General features: G+C 39.3%; 1 protein-coding gene across 1 annotated transcript; it reads left to right on the top strand.

The window, feature by feature from the left end:
* Positions 1-16,723: 16,723 nt before the first annotated feature.
* On the top strand, positions 16,724-19,551 carry LOC121300474 (proline-rich protein 35-like). The gene is made up of 2 exons (XM_041229048.1): positions 16,724-18,120; positions 18,732-19,551. The coding sequence occupies exons 1-2, from the start codon at positions 16,724-16,726 to the stop codon at positions 19,549-19,551; spliced, it is 2,217 nt and encodes a 738-aa protein (XP_041084982.1).
* Positions 19,552-21,978: the final 2,427 nt, after the last annotated feature.

The raw sequence follows: 21,978 nt of genomic DNA, 5'->3' as shown, positions 1-21,978 counted from the left end.
TTCTTGAGAGAGGCCCAGTACTGAATGACATGCAGGGGTGTTCAAGTCAGTTTGAGGTTCTCTTTCTCTCTCTCAAATTCTAATTCAAAGGTGGTTTATTGGCAAGACAACATACATTACAAAGTGCAATATAAACATGAGGCACATCAATAAAAGTTAATACATGAAAAGGATTGATTCAATAAAGAGGTAGGAATGCAAAATTGAATACTGAACACTGGTAGATAAAACAAACTACCCCCACCCCATAAAATAATTATAAAATAGTCCATTGTGCCAAATTGAATCAAATGCCTTTTTTAAATCAATAAAACATGCAAATATTTTTCCTTTGTTTGATGGACATGTTTGTTTATTAGGGTGTGTAGGGTGTAAATGTGGTCAGAGGTGCCATGGTTTGGTAGGAAGCCAATTTGACTCTTTCTCAGGACACTGGGCTCAATAAGGAAGTTGAATATTTTCGCGTTACTTATACTGCAGCTTCCCCAGGTGACTGCTCACACAGATACCTCTGTAATTATTGGGGTCTAATTTGTCTCTATTTTTTTAGATGGGGGTTATTAGCCTGTGGTTCCAGATGTCAGGGTCACACCCAACGTTCAGGCTGAGGTTGAACAGAATGAGCAAGGCCTCCTGCAGCTTGGGGCTGCTGTGTTTCAGCATCTAGGTGCTGATGCTGTGTGGGCAACAGGCTCCCCTGTGCTTGAGGGTCTGCAGATCCTCATTTAGCTTCTGCGGATTGATTGGGGTGTCTAGGGGAGTCTGGTTGCCTTTAATACATGATTGTTAGCTTTTTCCTCATAGTTTTACATTGATCTTCAAACCATTTTTCTCTGGGTTTATGTTTGTTGTTGTTTTTTAAGTTGACTATTTGTATATTTGTTTTTTGTAGCTTCGATATGAAAATGAAATACAAACTATCAGATACAGCTCAAAAGATTTATTTACGAACATCATAGCTAATATTTGCATAGCAGAAACACCGTATTTAAATGAAAAAATAAACATTTCAAAAGAAGATATTGTGCAAACTGTTATATGTACATACAAAATTATAAAAACTAAGTAATTATTTACAAAAATAACATAAAAGGCTTTTTTTCCCACATTAGCCTACTTAATAGCACAACTGAACTATAATAAAACTATAATAAAATAAACATTTAAAAAGAAACTATTGTCTAACCAGCTGTAAACTGGTTATTTGTAGGCCTACATACAGAATTGTAAAATTGAAATAATTATGAAAAAATTACATAAAAAAGAAAATAACTCATCCCATTGTATAACAGGAATGTGCATTCAGGGAAACCTACTTCAAAGTAACCCCCATATTAGCACAATCCACACACATGTAGTGCTTATCAACTTGTTGTGTGCATTTAAAACATACTGCTCATTCACACTAGGCACAGACATCAGAAGTTTCATTTTTATTGCATTTAGTTACCTGTGTTTCCCTGCCGCTTTGCAGTTTTGTGATCGAAAAGTTTCTGCCAAAGCTCAGTGGCTAGCATCAAGATGAAATCTCTCTTACCAATATTTTCCCTGGTGCATTCCTTGTACAAATTGAAGGAACTGATGGCTGCAATGTACAGTACATTGTAAAATTCATCAACTGGACACCGTTGATTGCTTTCACAGAGTTTTGCACAGATGGTGGAAACTCTCTTCTCGCTTTGTTTACTGTTCCAACCAGGCTGTTTTTTTTTTTCAATTGTTTTGCTAATTACAGTGAAATAAAAAAAATGTCATTGGTAACATTCATCCCTTTTCCTAAGCACGATTACATTAGCCAAATTAACACATTGTGTACCCAGTCTCTGACCAGCTGGGCGAGTTTCATCTTTGCACAGGTAGGGGTTGGATCTGCTGCCAGCCAAAACTTGATCCCAAATTTGACAGGTTTGTTTGACATGTATTGTGTCCCGTGACACTGTGCTTTTGTCAGAAACAGATGCTTGCCCATGTAATGTTTTATGTGTAATTTCAAGCAGGCTATGCTGTTTTCAATGAAGTCGTTCCAAATTTCTGATGCCAAGGCAAAGTTGCTCTCAAATAAAAACGCAAAAATCTCAATATTTCTCAAAAAATTCTTGTAATAGTAATATTATAAGACAGCAAACTATATGCTCACGTAGACAGCCAGATGACAGTTCTCCAAGGAATTAATAAGATTACAATAGATATTTAGATAACACATATCTAGACTTCAAGAGCGATATTCTATTCAAATACATACTGCTATAAACTCAGTGGAGGTAGAGATAACAAACTGGCTTGTATACATATAACAAATAGCGAATTGTAGTTTAGTATATAAATATAAAAGCATGTATTGTACAACAATACATGCTAGGTGGAAGTGCTTATAACTTTTTTATTTTTTGTGATCCTGACTTTCAAACGCTGTCAGGGAATTTAATACAATTATTTAGGAAACCACTGGTCTTTAACACATGCTGAGGAATTTTAATTTAAAAAAAAAGTCCTTTTCCTAAAAAAGTGAAAACCGTCAAAATGACTACCATGGCGGTTCTAGTGTTAACTGTAAATACTGTGATGTCTGGGTCTGATTCTTCCCCCCCAGTTATCCACTGAAACAGTGTTTCTCTCTGTCATTAACTCTATTCTCTGCCCTTGCTAGCTCCCTCTCCTCTGTCCTAATTCTCCTTGACCTCTCTGCAGCCTTTGACACTGTCGACCACTCTCTTCTCCTGTCCTACCTCCTGACCTGGGACTCTCTGGCACTGCGCTTGCCTGGTTCTCCTCCTACCTCTCTGATTGCATGTACTGGTTGTCCTGGCATGCCTCACCCTCTGCCTCTTGCTCTCTTTTGACAGGTGTCCCCCAAGGCTCACTCTACACCTGCTTCCTGGTTCCCCTCATCAATTTTCATGGTTTCTCATATCATTTCTATGCTGATGATGCCCAGATCTTCCTCTCCTTTCCCCCCTCTGACTCCGACATTTCCTCTTGTATCTCTACCTGCCTCTTGGCCGTCTCCTGGATGCACTCTCATCATCTTAAACTCAACCTCTTTAAATCAGACATCCTTTTCTCCCCCCCTCTTCCGCCCCCACCACTGATCTCTCTCTCTATTTCACTTGAATTCACCACCCTCTCTCCCTCCTCATCCACCACTAACCTCAGTGTCAACCTCGACCCCTCCCTGTCCTACTCTCAGTGTAATGTTTTGTAATTGCTCTTATTTGAAATTGTACTTATTACATGCTCTTAATGGACTTTACTCGCATAAGCAAATATTTTTACTATAACTGCTCTTAGTCAAACTCGCTCTTACATGTAATTATTTATTGTATTCTTTATTTGGCCCTGTCTGTAAATAATAATATCATTGTGTGGTGATTTGGTGGTGGTTGGCAGGGATGGGGTTAATTTCCTATCCCTGCCAAAATACATGTGAGAATGTGGCTGGAGCTAATTGAATACCATTGATAATTAGGCCCCAGCCACATGCTATAAAAAAGGGGAAATTCCTTTGTTTGGTGGAGGTGTTTTGGGGTGAGTGAACAGTATGTTGCTACATTAGTTTGGTGTGACAAAGTTCAGTGAAGGCTCTGCCCAGCCTGAACAGTTTTGTTTGAACTTTTGTTTTGGCCCTTGTGCCAGTTGTTTTGTTATTTATTGTGTGCGAGATTTGTTTTTGTTTGACCTTTTATTTTTGGCTCTGTGAGCAGTGTTTTGTTTGACTTTTTGATTGCCTTTTGTTTATTAAACGGCGCAGCAGCGCTTTAACTGCAGTTTCCTTGTCTCTGAGTCTCCTTGCCTGCCGATACCACCTGGGCCCGCAACGCTATCCTGTCACATGCCCTTATTTGAATTTGATCTTATTTTTTTACGGATTTCACTGTACTTTATAACTGCTCTTATCTATAATGTGATATTCTGTCATGTGATATTTTGTAATGTGATACTTTGTATTATGATATTTTGTAACAACTGTAAGTGCCCTGGATAAGGGCACCTGCCAATAAATAAATAAATAAATAATACTCTGTCTTCCATTGCAGATGCCCCTTTTTTAATGTTACTGTATGTTTTGAAGTTTGCTGTGTGCCAGGCCTTGGGGTGATCTGTAAAGAAGAGGTTGGTTTTACCCTTCTTCTCGAATCTAATTTGAATTGCATTGACTCATTTAGTCTCATACAGACACGCCAATGGTTGTTTTGTTGTTTTGACTTGTATTAATAACGTTTGTTAATATTATTGTATTCGATGTGAACAAAAAGTGCACCACCTGGGATCCAGAGCAGGTCGACAAGTGTGTATTCCTGGCAAACAACATGTAAAGAAATTGTGCACGTTGAAGAAAACTGACTGTATATAGTTTGCATTTATTTGTAGTTTCAAAATGAACTGTTAAACTTGGCAATAATACTGTTCTTTTATGTTTTTTTCTTTTTTTTAACGATGTATTTTTCAAACCAGGCTGCAGGCTCTGTTCTGGATTTCCTGATTGATATTGCAAGCCAAATTACATTTTAGATAAATTTCAAATTAATTTATTGATATTTCTAAATGATTTCCATATATCTTTAAACAGAGCTTTAAATTAGATATCTAAAATGCATTTCAGATATCTTTAAATCATTTAGAGATACCTTCCTGTTCATTTAAAGATATCTCTAAATCATTTTAAGATATCTGTAAATAACTTCCTGTTCATTTAGAGATATATCTAAATCGTTTGAAGATATCTGTAAATAACCTCCTGTTCATTTAGAGATATCTCTAAATCATGTGAAGATATCTGTAAATAACCTCCTGTTCATTTAGAGATATCTCCGAATCATTTAGAAATAAAACGCACGATGGCCAAAAGAAACAGACAAACAAAGCCCAGTGAACAAACACAGAAACAAGTACGGTGCTGGTCCTTCCAGCACGAGTAGCAATTGATTACTTTCCTTATATTTATTTCTCCCCTCTCTATGCATATTTTTCTCCTCAGAACACCCAACCCCGAGTGTGAGATTTGTCTCTTTGATAATCAATCATTCAGTTGAGTCCAGGTACAGTCTGCATGTGAACTACCTGTGAAACACCCGTGTCCAAAAACAAATATACTGTACATTTTAAATCATCCGTGTGTGGCAGTGTGCCCCGCCCATGTGTGTATTATGTGTTGTGTCGCGTGTGGTGTGTTAATGTTGGTGTATAGATATTGGTGCACAATATTGCATAATCACGTTACGTGCAGATAAAGTATATAATAGTATGTGTGCACAGGATTGCTCAAATTAGTTCACGTGCTAGGATTCAAGTGAATAATTAATTGGTAATTGAATCCCGGAACAACAGGATATATAGATGCACATTTTACTCACTCTGGGTTGTGTGATCGGTGAATGGAGAATGGGTGAGGGGAGTATAATTAATTAATAGGATAAATATAAGAAATAATATAATTGCTATTTTGTGCTGGAAGGACCAGCATGATACTTGTTTGTTCTCACTCACCGTGTTTGTTTGTCTGTTAGTCCACTGTTTATTTTTGTTAGTCCATTTTGTTTGTCTATTTACTTTGGTCTCAAGTGGTCTGTGCTGTTTTGTTCAATCTTTTATTTTGTGTGTGTTAATAAAAGCACTGAGTGCTGCAGCCTCTTAGTTTCGCCCGCAGTTGCTGTGTGTTTTGGTTTCATTTCCTGGCCTGATGTCACCCCTACAGTCAGCCTGTTCATAACCCACACAATACACGCACATAACCCAAACAATACACGCACAGGGGCGGGATTAGCCCGCTACAAGTCTCCAAGTGAGTTCAGTTGTTGTTGTTTTTAATTTCTATTATCTTTTATTTCATTCAAAAATACAAAATGTATTGTAGCGAGTCTGACCGTGCATTTGCTGCAGCACAGTGTTGCCGGTAGCTGGCAAGACACGCCCATATGTAAATAGTTGTCACAATGGATTTTGGGAAGCGGGAGGTATTGTTGTTTGCATTGGGATGCTCTTTAATTGCTGTTAATATGCCATTGTTCCTTGCTGTTGTGTGTGTGTGTTCTGTGTTGGTTTTGTGCTTCGAAAATGTTGCTTGATGTTAGTCCCCATAGGTTTGTGTTCCTGTGCTGGGCTGCGCGCTTTCCTGGCCTGTTGGTTGTGACTGTAATTGTGAGAGTCTCTGCCCCCTTTGGGACTCACTAAAAAGGAGTAAAAGACCAGTTCGAATGTGTCCTTGCCTCTTCATCTGTCACCTTTCACAAGCACCAAACATGAAATGCAAATCAACTTGCCTTAATAACCTTGAAAATAATCTGCTACTAGATTACTGATGCAAATGGGTTTTACTGTTATCTGATGTGATTTAGGATAAGGAAAGGATAAGTGACAGACTTTTTAATGTATGATATAATCCCGGGGACATGGTGGAGGTGGTCATATTACAAGTGTCACATTTTACATTTTTCCATATAACTGGAAACTGCTTATTCAATTGGAATGAAACTTGGTATTAACATTATTTTTTGGGCATATCGGTCTAAATAGACTGTACGTCACGTACATTTTTACATGTATCTTGAGAACACAAGAAGTTATACATCATACATTAATATAGACATTTTAATATGCATAACCACGATACTAACACCTCGTTTGCTTACCTAACGACATCTCAGTCTTTAATACCAACCAATCATTGGAGCAGCAAGCCCATGGAGAATGGTGTTCAGAACAGGGCTTGTGGCAGTGGAAACACAACTCAAACCATGTTGAATGGAGGCAGTAACTTAGTTTCACTTGGCAGACTGCTAGTTGTGCAGAATTGTTTGGTGGTGGTTGTTTAGTGTTCATTTTAAATGCTTTATCCAACCCCCCTCCCCAACATACCCACACAGCTGAGCACCCACACAGCAGAGTGTACTTGTGTCAGATTAGCCTGTCCGAGCATGAACACATTTTGAAGCAATTAACAACAACGGAATTGAGACCCTCTGGTTTTCAAAGATGACACGATTCAAAACTGCACCCGTGTCAACTGCAATCGCAGCCGCTGCACTGAGCACTGAAGTGATGGGAAAGGAGGGAAGAGAGTCTCGTTTCCTATACTATACTGACGGGCTGAGGAGTAAGCCTGGGCAGAGATAAAACGCATCACAGCACAGCGCACACGAGTGGTGGTACAGCATCGCTAGGACACACTCGTACTAGAGGCACATGGAGGAGACAGGAAGACTGCAATGTAAGTTCAGACAATTGCTACATGAGTACAGTACAGAGAGGGAGAGAGTGCAGCAAGACAGGGGAGATGATTTTAACCTTACTGTAATATTTTTTTTAATGAAGTTTATTTTAGCATTGCTGGGGGTATGGGGTACATTTTCATTATAAGAAGGCATTACCTATTTAGATATACCAATTCAATTCAATTTAAGTATTTATTTTTTAACCAAGATGAGAACTTCATCTCATCTGAAAAATCCAGGTTATGCTACACGTGAATTAGAGATAGATGGAGGATAGATGGATGGATTGAGGTATATGAAGTGAACACATCTTTGCTGTAAGTAGTCATATAATTTCCTTCACTCTTGCAGCACAGCTGATACACAGCTACCCTCTGGGAGAACACGATTGAAAAGTTTTTTTATTTAATTTGCCTGTATTCTATCTCTCACTCAGCAACCACTGAGTAATTCCAGTGCAGAGATGAAGTGTAGCGCATGCACTGTTCACAGTAGCTGGTTAGCCCACATGTGACACTTCCATATAGGGAATAGGGAGCGAAGAATACCGGTATTGCCCTTGGGAATTGCTTCCAGACAATATATACCTCGCACCAAACCGTGGAGACTCTCAGCCATGCTGTGAAGAAGCATTATAAACACAAGCGACACCACGGCGGAGGCAGGAAGGCAGGCGCACTAAAGGTATTTGTTTGAATCGCTTCAACTGCGTTATCTCATTATTCATAACATTGAACTTCCAGGCTTTTATTTGGAGCATATTAGTAGCAGTAGCAGTAGTAGTAGTATTTATTGTGAATTATCTATGCTTTTGTTACCTGTCTTGTTATTAAGATAAGTTTTCTTTTTTTCTCTTCGTTGCTTTGTTTTTAAGTTCACGTTTATTTAAAGTGTACAGCTATGGTTTTTTTTTTTTGTTCTTTTTCCGACCAAATATGTTTGTTTTTTTAACATAATTTCGACTATTCAGAGTTGTGTTAAACAACATTAAATAAACAGATAAATGAACGAATAAATAAATACATATTTTTAAAAAAAACAAAAAACTTCAAAATGAACCAGAAGATTCAAACAACACAAGGACTTAATAAGAAACATTTCCGTTTTGTCTGAAAGCAGAGAGCAATATTTTTTTATATTTCACCTTTGTTTCTTATTATCAGATCTTGTATATTGTATTCTTATTACTTTCAGGTATCTCGTTTGTAATACACGTAGCCTACATTGTGCATTAAAAGCGCTGATTAACTGATTGTATTCTGTCTGAACAAACTGCTAACAGCAACCATCTGTAATATTAATTAATTGAAAACATTCAATATGCTATTTCATACTTTAAAAACATATTTACATGCTTTCATTTTTCATTGATGCACAATTTGTAAACACCCGTTCATCTTAGAAAAATGAAAAACAAAAATTGCCTGGTTTTTGCCAGTTAAGTTTTTATTTATTTTTTTATTTTTCAGACAGTCGACCAGTAAGTTATACGTATTTTGGTTAGAAAATAAATTATTGTCCATAATATTTAGTGGGTTTTTTTTAAGGTTTTAAGAAACGTAAGCTCTTAAGAAAATAATAATAATAATAATAATAATAATAATAATAATAATAATAATAATTTATTATTATAATAATAAAATAATAAGTAACTAGGTTTTTTACATCTAGTTGCTGTAATTTGATTGATTGTAACTGATATTACAGTTGATACTAGCAGCATACAAACTACTTTGTCGTTTTCGATCATGGGTACCAGCTGTTAAACATTTCAGTCACGCGCCAAATGGCAAAATGCTGTCAAACTAAGAATTAATTCTAAGTAATGCACTCAGGACAAAAACATTTTCTTTGTTTTTTGTTTTTATTTTTACCATTGCAATTGTAATGCTATACATGCCTAATGTTACCAGTTTTACCGTAAGTATACTATTATACGCTAATATTTACAACATTTTTTTTAAAAATGTAATTTTTTTTGTTTTGTTAAACAATCATTTTTTTTGTTTGGTGAAAGCAAAAACATAATTTTAAAACATATTTTTGTTAGGTTTACTTACTAGTTTGTTAGTTACACAAAACACATTTTTAGTACAACAATTATTATTATTATTATTATTATTATTATTATTATTATTATTATTATTATTACCAATAAAACAACAATTTTGCTCATGAAGAAAACAGAAGGTTACCATATTTAGCATTGTAAATTATGTAATTAATTTATTTGTGGAAAAAATCAAGGCAGAATAAAACGCTTGAGGGAGAAGGGACAAGGGACTCGCATTGATCAGTACTTTTTACGAAGTCAGTCAGTTGAATGAAATCCTCAGTTCGCAGGATTTCAGCACCCCTGTCATAGATGAGAGGAGGACTTGCATAAACACAACTAGTGATGAGCGTAATGGTCCTTGTGAACCCGGTCAGATGAACCACCGTAAGACATAAAAGAACCTCACAGGGCACAAGTCTGGAGTTAAATGGCCAGGAGCTTGTGAGAAAACTGCGTGGGACACAGTAAACATGGATCTCGGTTTTGCGTTGGAAAGGTTAGCATGGAAGGAAATGCCGATGGATCACATCTGTTTACAGTAAACAAAGCTGTGTCTTAGTTGGTGCTTATCTTGGCGAGAGCTGAGTCCAATATGAATGAAGTTTTAATACCTACTCTCATGTGATGGAAATCATATACTTACTAACACATTTACTTATGTATTATGCATGGGAGCATTAACAACACCCTTCAATAATATTGGCATAGTTAGTATAAGGACTCAGTAAAATAAACTAAAATATCTGTATGTGAAAAGCTGAGAAGGCAATTTTGATGTTTATAATTTCTAAACCTGCTGGTTTCAAATTCTGAAAAAGATTCACTTTCTGACGTTACAGCAACAAACTAATGAATTAATTACAGTAGACCTTAAATCCAGACCAGTTCAGAATAGTGTTTGGAATACTGATCTCAACCTGTTTCATACTAAAATTGCTTGTCTAGTTTTTTTCTTTCATATATATTATATATATATATATATATATATATATATATATATATATATATATATATATATATATATATATATATATATATTTCATGCATGTTTCATGCATGTTATTATTTGCAGGTTTGTGCAGTTTTGTTCAGGTTTGGATCTTGGAAAGTCTGTTGTTGCATGTGCTTGCACAGTCATTTGGATTTTCTTTAACAATATTATTTTAATATTCTTTTTAATAAATGTGTGGCCAGTTGTAAGGTTCTGGCACCGTAGATTTGACCATCTCACCATTAATAGCATGTTTATACAATACATCCATGCATACTTCATGCAAATATAGAGCATGGCATGATTTCAAATTCAATTACTATCGGTGATTTTCACAATGATCTTTTCCTCTATTTGACTTTCTTGTTTGAATTGTTGATTATTTTTTTCCAGCATCATCCCTACCATAGTGTTGATTAGCTCTCAGGGATGGATGAAGTGTATGGAAATATTTGTCATTAATATTTAGCAAAAACATACATTTCCAAATAAATATGTACAGTTGTGTTTGTCCAGCATTTTGTCATAAGGAACCAGTGAAGTCCAGGCTTTTTATTTATTTATCTGAGATTACTTTATTTGTCAGTGAAGATAGGAAATAAATTCCCTTTGGGCTTTTTTTGTAGCATTGTACTTTATCAGCTGAAGAATATTTTATAGTGTGGTATGGAGGGTACTGCTTTTAGCATCTTGGAGGTTATCAAAGATTACAATCAGAAGCTGATGTAAAATGACCATTTATTGGTTTATGAATGCTACTGATTCAAATCTGAATGTTTTTTCAACATGGGATTGTAAAGAATGTTTTAGTATGGAACATGTTTTTAAAATGCAGTGCTTTTGACGTTTTTTAAATAGCAGTGCAAAAAACTGTTAATGAAGATGCTCCTGTGCTGACTCTCTCTCAGGGGGCAATATGTGTGCTTAACCAATAATGTGCTGTACCATCAAAGACATTGATCATAAGAACATAAGAACATAAGAAAGTTTACAAACGAGAGGAAGCCATTCGGCCCATCTTGCTCGTTTGGTTGTTAGTAGCTTATCACAGCATATCACAGCAGCACTTAAAGCAGGCTCTGCATTTCAAAAGCTGTTCAGGGATTTTCTTCATGAATTACGACAGTTTTTAGTAAATCTTCTAATACTTTTCAACTGCAAGTATTGAAATTGATGAAGGGTCAGGGTTGTGCAGGGAGGAGTGGTTGTCCTGGTAATGGCATGACCGGGAGTGTGCAGGTTTGAGTGGTTTCCCCTGGTAAAGGCATGACTGGGAGTGTGCAGGATTGAGTGGTTCTCCTGGTAAAGGCATGACCAGGAGTGTGCAGGATTGAGTGGTTTCCCGTAAAGGCATAACTGGGTGTGTGCAGAGTTGAGTGGTTCTCCTGGTAAAGGCATAACTGGGTGTGTGCAGGGTTTAGTAGTTCTCCTGGTAAAGGCATAATTGGATGTGTGCAGGGTTGAGTGGCTTTCCTGGTAAAGGCATGACCGGGTGTGCAGGATGAGTAATGCAGTCAGGGGATTGCTGGTTCACTTCCCGGCTGCATGAAGTTAACGGCTTCACTGGGGATTCCATAAGGAGTGTTACATTGGTTCTGGTGATAAGATTAAGTAGGCACAATGGACAGGGACAGATTGTCCTCATCGTGCTACAGAGGACCCTACTGTCCAGGGGAGCTCAAGCAGACACTCGCAGAACTGTCCTCCAGGGGCCAATAGCTCATTGTATTCTACTTTCCTGAGCTGTTGTGTATATATATATATATATATATATATATATATATATATATATATATATATATATATATATATATATATATATATATATATATATATTGTGGGGCAGTGAGAGCTAATAAGTATGTCAATCTGAGGCTGACAAGATCTGTGTTCCCCTGTTAAGGTGAAAAACTTGTAGTTCCTTATAGGCGTCATGGCCGAAGTGGCTGGGGAAACTACATTTCCCAGAAGCCTTTAGGGCTGGTGGCATTTAGCCAAAAAAGGAAAACACACCTGTCTAATTGGGTAGATAGGGTGTTAATTGATTGAGTGTTTGCAATTATCTGTCCTATATAAACTGTCCTTTTGTTCTTAGGGATGAAAGGGATGTGGCAGGAGTGTTGAGTGTGGAGAGTGTAAGTACAGAGGGATTAAATTGATAAACTGTATTTGAAACAGGAAAACAGCTTAGCTGTCCTGTGTGAGTTAAGGATTTCAATACAGTGAAGTTAGTATCTTCAAGTGAAGATAGGATTTTGGTTTGTTCTGTTTGTAAAAAGGTTTATAGTATTTTGGTTCAACTATTTACTTTGTTCTTGTCTTTTGTTTTTTGAGGATAAAAGTGCGCCAAGACGCTGAATGATAACTCTGTATGTGGGTGTTTGCTGTCTCTGCCGCTAGTCAGTCTTGGCTACCCCACAATATATAATTGTATTTATCTGTATTCTCCAGTATTGGTTAAATGTTTTTAAAGAAATAGTTACATTTTGTTACTCAATTCAGCTGAATTATATAGACATACTTTCTGTACCTTCTCTATGTGTGAGTATCTGTGCAAATCAATCAGTAAGAACAGTATGTGGTTAAAATATCAACACCAGGATATACGTCAGTCTTGTTGACACTAAGCCCCTTATGTGCACACATCTCAGTTTAGCAAGCATTGTTACAGACAAAATTGCCCATATTTGTTATAAAATACGTCAATAATGAAGCAATGTTATGAACACATTTTGTCATAACTTGGGCACTACTCCAATGACCTGCCTTTGTGCTTTCAGAGCGGTACCCTGTTAACTGGGGTTATTTATGTTTCACCAGGGCAGATTGGTGTTGTCTGCATACTCAGCTAAAAGCTTAAAATGAGACTGAAGAGCTTGAAAACAGCAGGGGGGGGGGGGCAATGGCGACAGTGAAAATCCTCTGTAAAAATGATTCCTATTGATCTCAGCTGCTCGGCTGCATTTAGGGGCTGATTGGCACTTAGTGTCCTTCAGGGCACAGGTTGTCACAGTGCATTTCAGCAGCCACAGTTGTATGCACAGTTAAAGATATCAGGCAGCGTGTGTGTACAGTAAAACCTGGCTTAGGCCACCTCAGTATAAAGGCCACCTCACAATTAAGGACACTTTCTTCCAGTTCAGATATGCTCGCATTGACGGCAGTGTAAAGTCACCTTCATCATTAAAGCCACCCCTGAATCTATTAACGCCTGCATCTGCAGTCTCAATGTTACACATTCCCAAGAACAACATGCTCTGAACTCCCAAGGGCCTTCAAAAAACAACTCTGATAGCTTTAATTAGGACAGTTTCCATAAAGTCCATGGGTCCCTTGACAGGCCTTAAACATGGTGTTTCATTGGGATTCCATTGAGGATGGATGACTATTGTAGATTTACTACCAGTATTTTGAAAATGTACTCTACTAAACGTTTTGACTTGATATTTTTTATATCATAACCTAAAGTGCTGGATTTTAGCTCTGTTTGTAGACTATCATAAGGTTCAGAATTGTAAGAAACATCTAGTAAATGTCTAGTAAACCCAGTGTAAGAAACATCTAGTAAATGTCTAGTAAACCCAGTGTAAGAAACATCTAGTAAACCCAGTGTAAGAAACATCTAGTAAACCAAGTGTAAGAAACGATTAGTAAACGTCTAGTAAACCCAGTGTAAAAAACATCTAATAAACCCAGTGTAAGAAACATCTAGTAAACCCAGTATAAGAAACATATAGTAGACGTCTAGTAAACCCAGTATAAGAAATGTCCAGTAAACGTCTAATAAACCCAGTGTAAGAAACATCTAGTAAACCCAGTGTAAGAAACATCTAGTAAACATCTAGTAAACCCAGTGTAAGAAACATCTAGTAAACGTCTAGTAAACCCAGTGTAAGAAACGTCCAGTAAACGTCTAATGAACCCAGTGTAAGAAACATCTAGTAAACCCAGTGTAAGAAACATATAGTAAACACAGTGTAAGAAACGTCTAGTAAACGTCTAGTAAACCCACTGTAAAAAAGTCTAATAAACCCAGTGTAAGAAACATCTAGTAAACCCAGTGTAAGAAACATCTAGTAAACACAGTGTAAGAAACATCTAGTAAATGTCTAGTAAACCCAGTGTAAGAAACATCTAGTAAACCCAGTGTAAGAAATGTCTCGTAAACCCAGTGTAAGAAACATCTAGTAAACACAGTGTAAGAAATGTCTCGTAAACCCAGTGTAAGAAACATCTAGTAAACCCAGTAGGAAACGTCTAGTAAACACAGTGTAAGAAACATCTAGTAAATGTCTAGTAAACCCAGTGTAAGAAACATCTAGTAAACCCAGTGTAAGAAACATCTAGTAAACCCAGTGTAAGAAACATCTAGTAAACCCAGTAGGAAACATCCAGTAAACACAGTGTAAGAAACATCTAGTAAACGTCTAGTAAACCCAGTGTAAGAAACATCTAGTAAACCCAGTGTAAGAAACGTCTAGTAAACATCTAGTAAACCCAGTGTAAGAAACACATTTTAAGAAAGCTGCATGATATCACAAGACCCACAAGGCCAAATTGGAACACTGACAGAAACATTTAAATATACCTTCCCATATTTTAATATTAATTAGGCCATTTCAATTTTGAGGAATGTCTCTTAAAAGAAAACTACATGTAAACCCAAATTGCCCAAAAGATACTATCAAAATTAGGTGAGAGAAAGGTGAGACTTCTTTTTTATTTTTGTGTGTAACCAAAGCATTGTTTCAGCCTTTTCTTGTACTTGAATACAGTTGGTTATGTCCACAAGGTGAATGCCAGTATGGGTGAGCATTTGGACTACTTGTTAAGCAAGCTGTATAGTAAGCTCTGTTGGTAGAGCAGGGGACTTCACCCAGGATTGTGGGTTCAATACTCGTATTGGTTTCATGAGTTCTTCCTCTTCAAAGAATTGGTTAAATTACCTTATACAATGTTAAATTTACCTTTCGACATGGGCACAATTTGGGATTGCGATTAACTTTAGTTTCGATATGTGTAGCTGGTGTGGTGGGTGACTCAACCAGCATTGTGTGTCATCTTCATTGGAGCACAGTGCTGAAGTCCATCTCATTTCTGTGTATTTTAAATCCCATTTTGGGAGCACTTGTTTCTTCCTATATTTTCAATAATGTGTTCATTTATCTTGACAGTGAAAGGGAGCCAATTAATGTACAGGATAAATTCAGTAGCTTTGCATGCCTTTGGTTCACCTCCGCCTCACATGACAAGGGAAATTTTGTTTGACTCATGGCCCACTGTATAACTTGCAGTAAAAAATAATAATGGTAAATTAAATTGTCACTGTCTGCAGTAATAGTAAAATATATTGTGTAATAAAGTTGCATTTGGAAATTACAGTAATTTTATGTATGTTAGACAAGTCTGAATAACGACTGTGAACTAAAGAGTACTGAGAGTCTGGGAGTCAATTTGAAATAAAGTGAAACATATCCCCAAAAAGTCTGGTACCCTATGAGATGCCACCCCCACCCCCAACCCTGGCCCAGATCCTGCAGCCCCTTCACTAACGATGCCCCCTGGGCACTCTGCCAGCCTCTCTTACCAGCTGCCATCCTCCTCACCCTGTTCTCTCCCAGCCAGGAGGCTGACTCTAGGGAGTCCTCACTCACACTATCACCAGCACGCTGCAGCCCAACAGGGAAAAATCCCCAGCACAGGTGCAGGCTCCCTGAGGCCTGCCTGCCTGCTCCCAGCCCAGCCCGCCCCCTCCTAGCGCCTGGTACAGCACTGGAAATAACGGGTTCTACAGTGAGAACAGCCTGGCCACCCTGCAAATAGGTTAATGGCAGCGCTGCCCAGCAACACACAAGACTGTATGCAAATCACTAGCTTCTTTCCTTTTCTTTTTGTGTTCCAGTAAAATTCCAGGCAAGCAGTTTCAAAGCCAGTTCTTTACATTATATTTAAAACACATGCACCCGACACGAAACTTAAACCAGCAGCTGTACCAGCTGAGATCAGATAGCACTTACAACCGCATCAATACTGTCATTCATTATTTCCCAATATGTAGGTTCTGATTGTATGTATGTCATGTAAGGTTTTATATGTGAGAAAGTATCCATATGATGCAAACCTAAATTTCCCTTTTGAGTGAATCTTGACTGACAATTTTTTTTCCTATTTCCTTGGACAGCACATCTGGATTTCACCACATAAACAGCAAAACAAAACAAAAAAATGTCCCTCATGAGAATGAACCTATTCCCTTATCCTTCACAAACCACCTTATCCACCATGATTGATACTACCTGTATAGAACACTAGACTGAAGCAGTGACTTCCAGAGCCTGCCAGACTTCTCATCTCAGGAGGGCGTTCCCTCTATTGTCAGTTTGGATTCCAGCACATGGAAACCCTTAACTGCATCCTGTTTTAGTGCTGAATATTACAGTTTGTCTCACACAGTTTACATTCCCAGCCATGCCGAAAGAAGATCTCAGCTGCAAGATCAGCTCGGTTTACAAGCATAAGGAGCGTAAGCCAAAGAAGCCCCATTACATCCCCCGGCCATGGGGCAAGCCTTACAACTACAAGTGTTTCCAGTGCCCCTTCACCTGCATGGAGAAATCCCACCTCTATAACCACATGAAGTACAGTCTGTGCAAGAATTCACTCTCCCTGCTCATCGAGTCTGACTGGCCCTACAAAAAGGGAAATATCCTGCAGCCTGACCAACTCTGCCCACTCCCTCCTGGGACCCTCCTGAGGGGGAGAGGTGAGGCAGAACTCACCCATGGCAACAACGCACCAGCCAGGGAAGCCCTGCAGGACGACCACCTCAGGGGAGAGAGGGAGGATCCAGACAAGGGGGAGGAGTATAAAGAAGGGGGGGCTCCAACTTCCAAAGAGGACCAGGAGGAACCTCACAGTAGCAGCAGCAGCAACAAAGACGGCAAGCAAGCAGAGGCAGATTTTGTGATCACGGATGTCTTCTCCTTGGAGGATCAGCACATCAATGCCAGGGAAATGGAGGCCAAACTGAAGCACTACAAGCTTTCCAAGAACTGTCAAAGGGACCCCAGCCTACTTTCAGAGCAGTGGCGTCTACTGGCTACCAGACACAGGAAGAGTAACCCTGAGGGTTCACTACCATGTCCTGACGGGGGATCCATACCTTGCTATCCTCCACCCCCAACGTTTGCAGACTGCCAGGACCCTTCCAGACTTAATCTGTCAGTCCTGGGGGTCAGCTACCCTCTGAGCCCAGGCTTGTTCTCCTACAGCAACCCTACAGTAGCTCATGCCCAACTTGCCCCGCTGCCCTTCTTGGCATCGGCTGCCCAGCTCATGCAAACTCCCTCCACCGCACTCCAGCAAGCAGATCGGACCATCCTGCCACCCCGCTTCTACTACCCGCTCCTCTGTGAACATGCTTTTAGTTCTGCTCAGGACCCTGGAAAGGGAGCTAAACCAGGCCAATCCTCCCCAGCCAATATGGAACCCAACCCGCCCCCTACCTTCCCATCCAAAATCAGACTCTGGAAAGTGCCAACACTGCGTCCCACCACTGCCACTGCCATCCCACACCCAGCAGTGTGGTCTGCCCACCATCAGGTGGCATTATCCTCAGAGGCTGGCTACAGTACAGTAGAGGAGAAGCTCCAAGCACCTGGCAAAGCGGGAAGCTGGAGCCACAAGGCTGTGGTGGAAGTGACATCACTGAGAAAGACAGGAAGCAAGCGCATTGGGGTGCCCCTAGAGAGTGAGGAAACCCCTCTAGAGAAGAAGTCTCACTTGGGGTGCACACTGGACCTCTTGAAGAACCTCCAGGGCAACCCAACATTTTCCACTGCTGCAGGCCAACTCTTCCACAGCAGGTGAGTACCTCAGCATCCCCATAGAACCTGAAGCTGCTGCTACTGGGATAGATTGCATGACAGGATGCTGGGTTTGAATCAGGGTTCTTTGGCCACAAGAGTTTAGTGGTATCAATTAAGTGTGGGCAACAGTCACCCATAACACAAAACAAGCACATCAATCACTAAGCTGCCATGATAGACACAAAAACATCTACTTAATAAACAAGTGAGAGGTATTTGCACTGATGGCTTCAATTGCCCATTTCTGTTCCAGACAGCAGGATTGTATTGTTTCAGGTCAAGAATAATGCGTTTCATTTGGGGACACTTATGGGAGAGGGGAATCTAACATGATTCAATCAATAAACACAGCATGGCACATTATTTTCCTGGTGCTATTTTCCTGTTTGCCTCCTGAATGCACCACTGCATTAAAAAAAAAGAACTAGAACCTTGTTCTAAAACTCTGAATGCCTGTAATGTGACACACATATTACCTGCACTTCTAATACATTTCAATGAATGTCGTCTTTGAACAAGGAAATAAAGCAGGTGCTGTATTTTTGAATCCCCACCTATGTGAATAGAGTTTATTGCAATTTTATAATGTCTCTATTTCTTCTTGGCAGTTTTCAAACAGCTCTCCACAAGTCCTTGCCTCCAGAACAGTTGTACCCAGAACACAGAAAGTACCAGGCCGAGAACCAGGAGAAAGCAACTCTCCATCCCAGACCTCTCTCCCCCTTGAAGTCTGGCAAGGCAGTGGAGAACGGAGCAGGTAGGCGGGATAAACTGGACAAGTCAGCGGTCCTGCTGGGGGATCTCTCGAAAGCACTGCAGGAGTACCAGGAGGCAGAGAGAAAGATTGCTAATCTGGTACAAGATAATGTCCCAGGACAACGCTACCTGATAGAGCATCTCTGCAAGATCCGCAGTGAGTTGTCACACATCCACCAGGCACTTGAGAAGACAACCAGGCAGCCAGAAGGACCCCTGGATCTCTCTGTCAAGAAGACTGTGGAACCACCGGGGGCTGACAAAGATCAACAGTCTCAGGGCAAAGGATGTCTCCCAGAGGAAACAGAGGAGGAGGAAGAAGAGAAAGCAGTAGAGAGCGAGTCAGAGGGTCTGCCGCAGAAGTCTCCGAGTCAGTCTCTTAAACTGATGATCAAAATGAGCCGTGCGTCTGAGCTGAGCCTGGGAGCTGTGGTGAAGACAGAGGTGGTCTCGCCCAGTGAGCTACGACCACCCCCTCCTGAGGTCCTGTGGTCCAGCCGGACTACGAAATGCGAGGCAGACTCCAGCGTGCTGCTGTGTGCTGATGGTCGCTCCACCTCCCTGGTCTTCACAGAGTTCACCCCCTGCTCCAAGAGAATGAAGCGACCCTCTTCCAGAGATCTTTCAGGGGAGACTCTTTGCCCACACAACCCCCTTAGTGCTGACCCCTAGGAGCTTCCTCACCAGCTGACACTGGCGCTATTGCATGGGACATTCCAGAGGAGCGCACCAGACAATTGGCCTGTCTCCACTCTACTTTACTGCCACTGGAAACTAGCCATTTCCCATGATCAGCCTCTGGCTCATACAGTATTGGACTTATCATAGCAATGCCAGGAGAAGCGGAGCTGGAGGGCAACGTAGAGGACACGCAAGGTTTGCTGAGACCTGATATTGTATAGTGAGAGAAGCCATAGCAGTTAAATCATTCTTATGAACTGACAGAATAGTAGCCATAAGCTTCTCATGGTCTAGTCAGACAATCCCTAAATATGATATGCCAGGAGGCTTATGTATCAAGGAGGTCCATGTTATCCCTATTCTCAAAGGTACATACTCTTTAAAGGGGTTCTGGTAGATTAAGTACATGCCGGATGTCTAACTAACTGTGAATTGTTTCTTCAGAAGTAGAAGGAGATATGAAAGCCATATGGGAGCCACACTGACAATGATGGTACACACTGCCTCAACATAGGAACCCATCGCTTCAACCAAAATGACTCCTGCCCAGTATTTTAATGCTCCAATCTGGAACCGGGTTTCCATGTCCAGACCAAAATGATTGAATATTATTGGTGTGTTGTGCTATGAATTTCAGAGATACTGAATCGTGACTAAGGACAATGAGAGCCTTTCATCACAGGAGTGGACATTTACAAGTGGACTGAATCAGATTGTACATACATGGAACTTCTGTGCAACTATTGTATGGTCTTATGTATTTTTTACTATTTCATTATTCAGTTTATTTAATTATTTAACTTTTTAACTTTAAGATACTTGACCCCATTGTATATTGGATCATGGGTAATAAGAGGAAAGTAACAGCACCCCTGTGGGAATATTTAGAAATTCATGGACAGAGTATGACAGCACTGGAGAATGAAGCCCTCTGTCTGTATGTCTGTCTGTCTGTTTGAACACCAGACACAATGAGTTTATTGCCTGTGAAGGGTGAGGGGGTGAAAGGTTGATAGCACTGATGTTTTTATGTTCATTCCAGGGGAGATTTTTATAAAAGGCTGTGTATATTTCATTTTCCTAGAGGTGCAAACAACCCCTTAAAACACACATTTTTTACTCTCCCTATTTCCTATTTGAGCAGAACTGTTTATGTCAAATGGTTTATTTATGTTCTAACAGATTAAATACATACATTTATTATTATTATTATTATTATTATTATTATTATTATTATTATTATTGGTACATCCTATTAAAGAATTGAATGAAATTACAAGAACTTTTAGATTAAGGTGTACTTTTCTCATAGTAAAAACGTTTTGTCACGTCTCATGGGGGATGTGTTTGAACAATAAAAGTGAAAAATTGCAATTATACTGTTTATTTACTGTAAATACAAACAATAATAGATGCAGTCCAAAAGCTTACACTCATTTATTCTATCAACCTGTTTATGGAAATTACAGTAACACTGATAGAGGGAATAGCTAAAACATGTATCTACTTGACTTAGTTTTTGCATGTGTGGCAGAGCACAGCTCTGCCCTTTAGAAATTGGCAGGGATGGGGTTAAATTCCCCTACCTGCCTGGGTTCATTGTGTTCAGGTGGCTGGGGTTGATTAGATGATTAGTTTAATTAATGATCAATCAGCGCCCAGCCACCTGACATAAAAGGAGGCCACTACTTCTCATTTGGGAGGAGGGAGCTGAGGAAGCAGGTTGGTGTTTTGTTGTTTGTATTTTTTTGAAAGTTTGATTCCAGTGAAGGCATTGCCCAGCCTGGAAACCTTTTTTTTTTGTAAGTTTTGTTTTGTTGTCTTTCTATTTGTGTTTGAAGATTTTTTTATTTTGCCCTTGCGCGCTTTCATTTTTGTGTTTATTTATAATAAAATAGTTTTTTTTTTTTTTTGAACTGTCTCTGGGCCTCTATCCACTCTACAGCCTGCCACAATATGAGATCGGAAAAGAAGTCAGTCAGACAAGGATGATTCACAGGGAGCCGTGTTGTAGCATACAAATACTTTTATTGTATCAAATACAAACTTTAGACTGCTTCTTAGACTTTTTCCTTTATTCTCCCTTTACCCCAATCTCTTTCCTTCATGAGCCTCTGGCAGGGTGGCCCTGTCAATCATGTAGTAATGACTTCTATACACACTCGTATTTTAATTCAAGCACTTTGGACAGAGGTCATCAAACAGATTGGAAAGCAAATTCATTTGTATTTGGCAGGGTTATAATCAATGGTGTGGCTCTAAATTTGAAAGTACCAGAACACCAATAAAATATAGATTTTCTTAAACAAAAATTATACAAATTCACATTTTATTTGTTCATTGAGCTTGAGGTAACATTTAAGAGGCAATGCATGCGTCACGCATGTGACTTTTATAGGCTACTTACTCCCCCTGTCA

The sequence above is a fragment of the Polyodon spathula genome, chromosome 26 (genome assembly GCF_017654505.1).
Source record: "Polyodon spathula isolate WHYD16114869_AA chromosome 26, ASM1765450v1, whole genome shotgun sequence".
Lineage (NCBI taxonomy): Eukaryota > Metazoa > Chordata > Actinopteri > Acipenseriformes > Polyodontidae > Polyodon > Polyodon spathula.
Note: the sequence above shows the minus strand (reverse complement) of the source record. Positions and strands in the feature narration are given on the sequence as shown.

Bases quoted from the DNA above. Each gene is read 5' to 3' on its own strand.
- LOC121300474 (XM_041229048.1), top strand. From the start codon at position 16,724: ATGCCGAAAGAAGATCTCAGCTGCAAGATCAGCTCGGTTTACAAGCAT. The intron at 18,121-18,731 runs GTGAGTACCTCA...TCTTCTTGGCAG, and splicing joins GGCCAACTCTTCCACAGCAG to TTTTCAAACAGCTCTCCACA.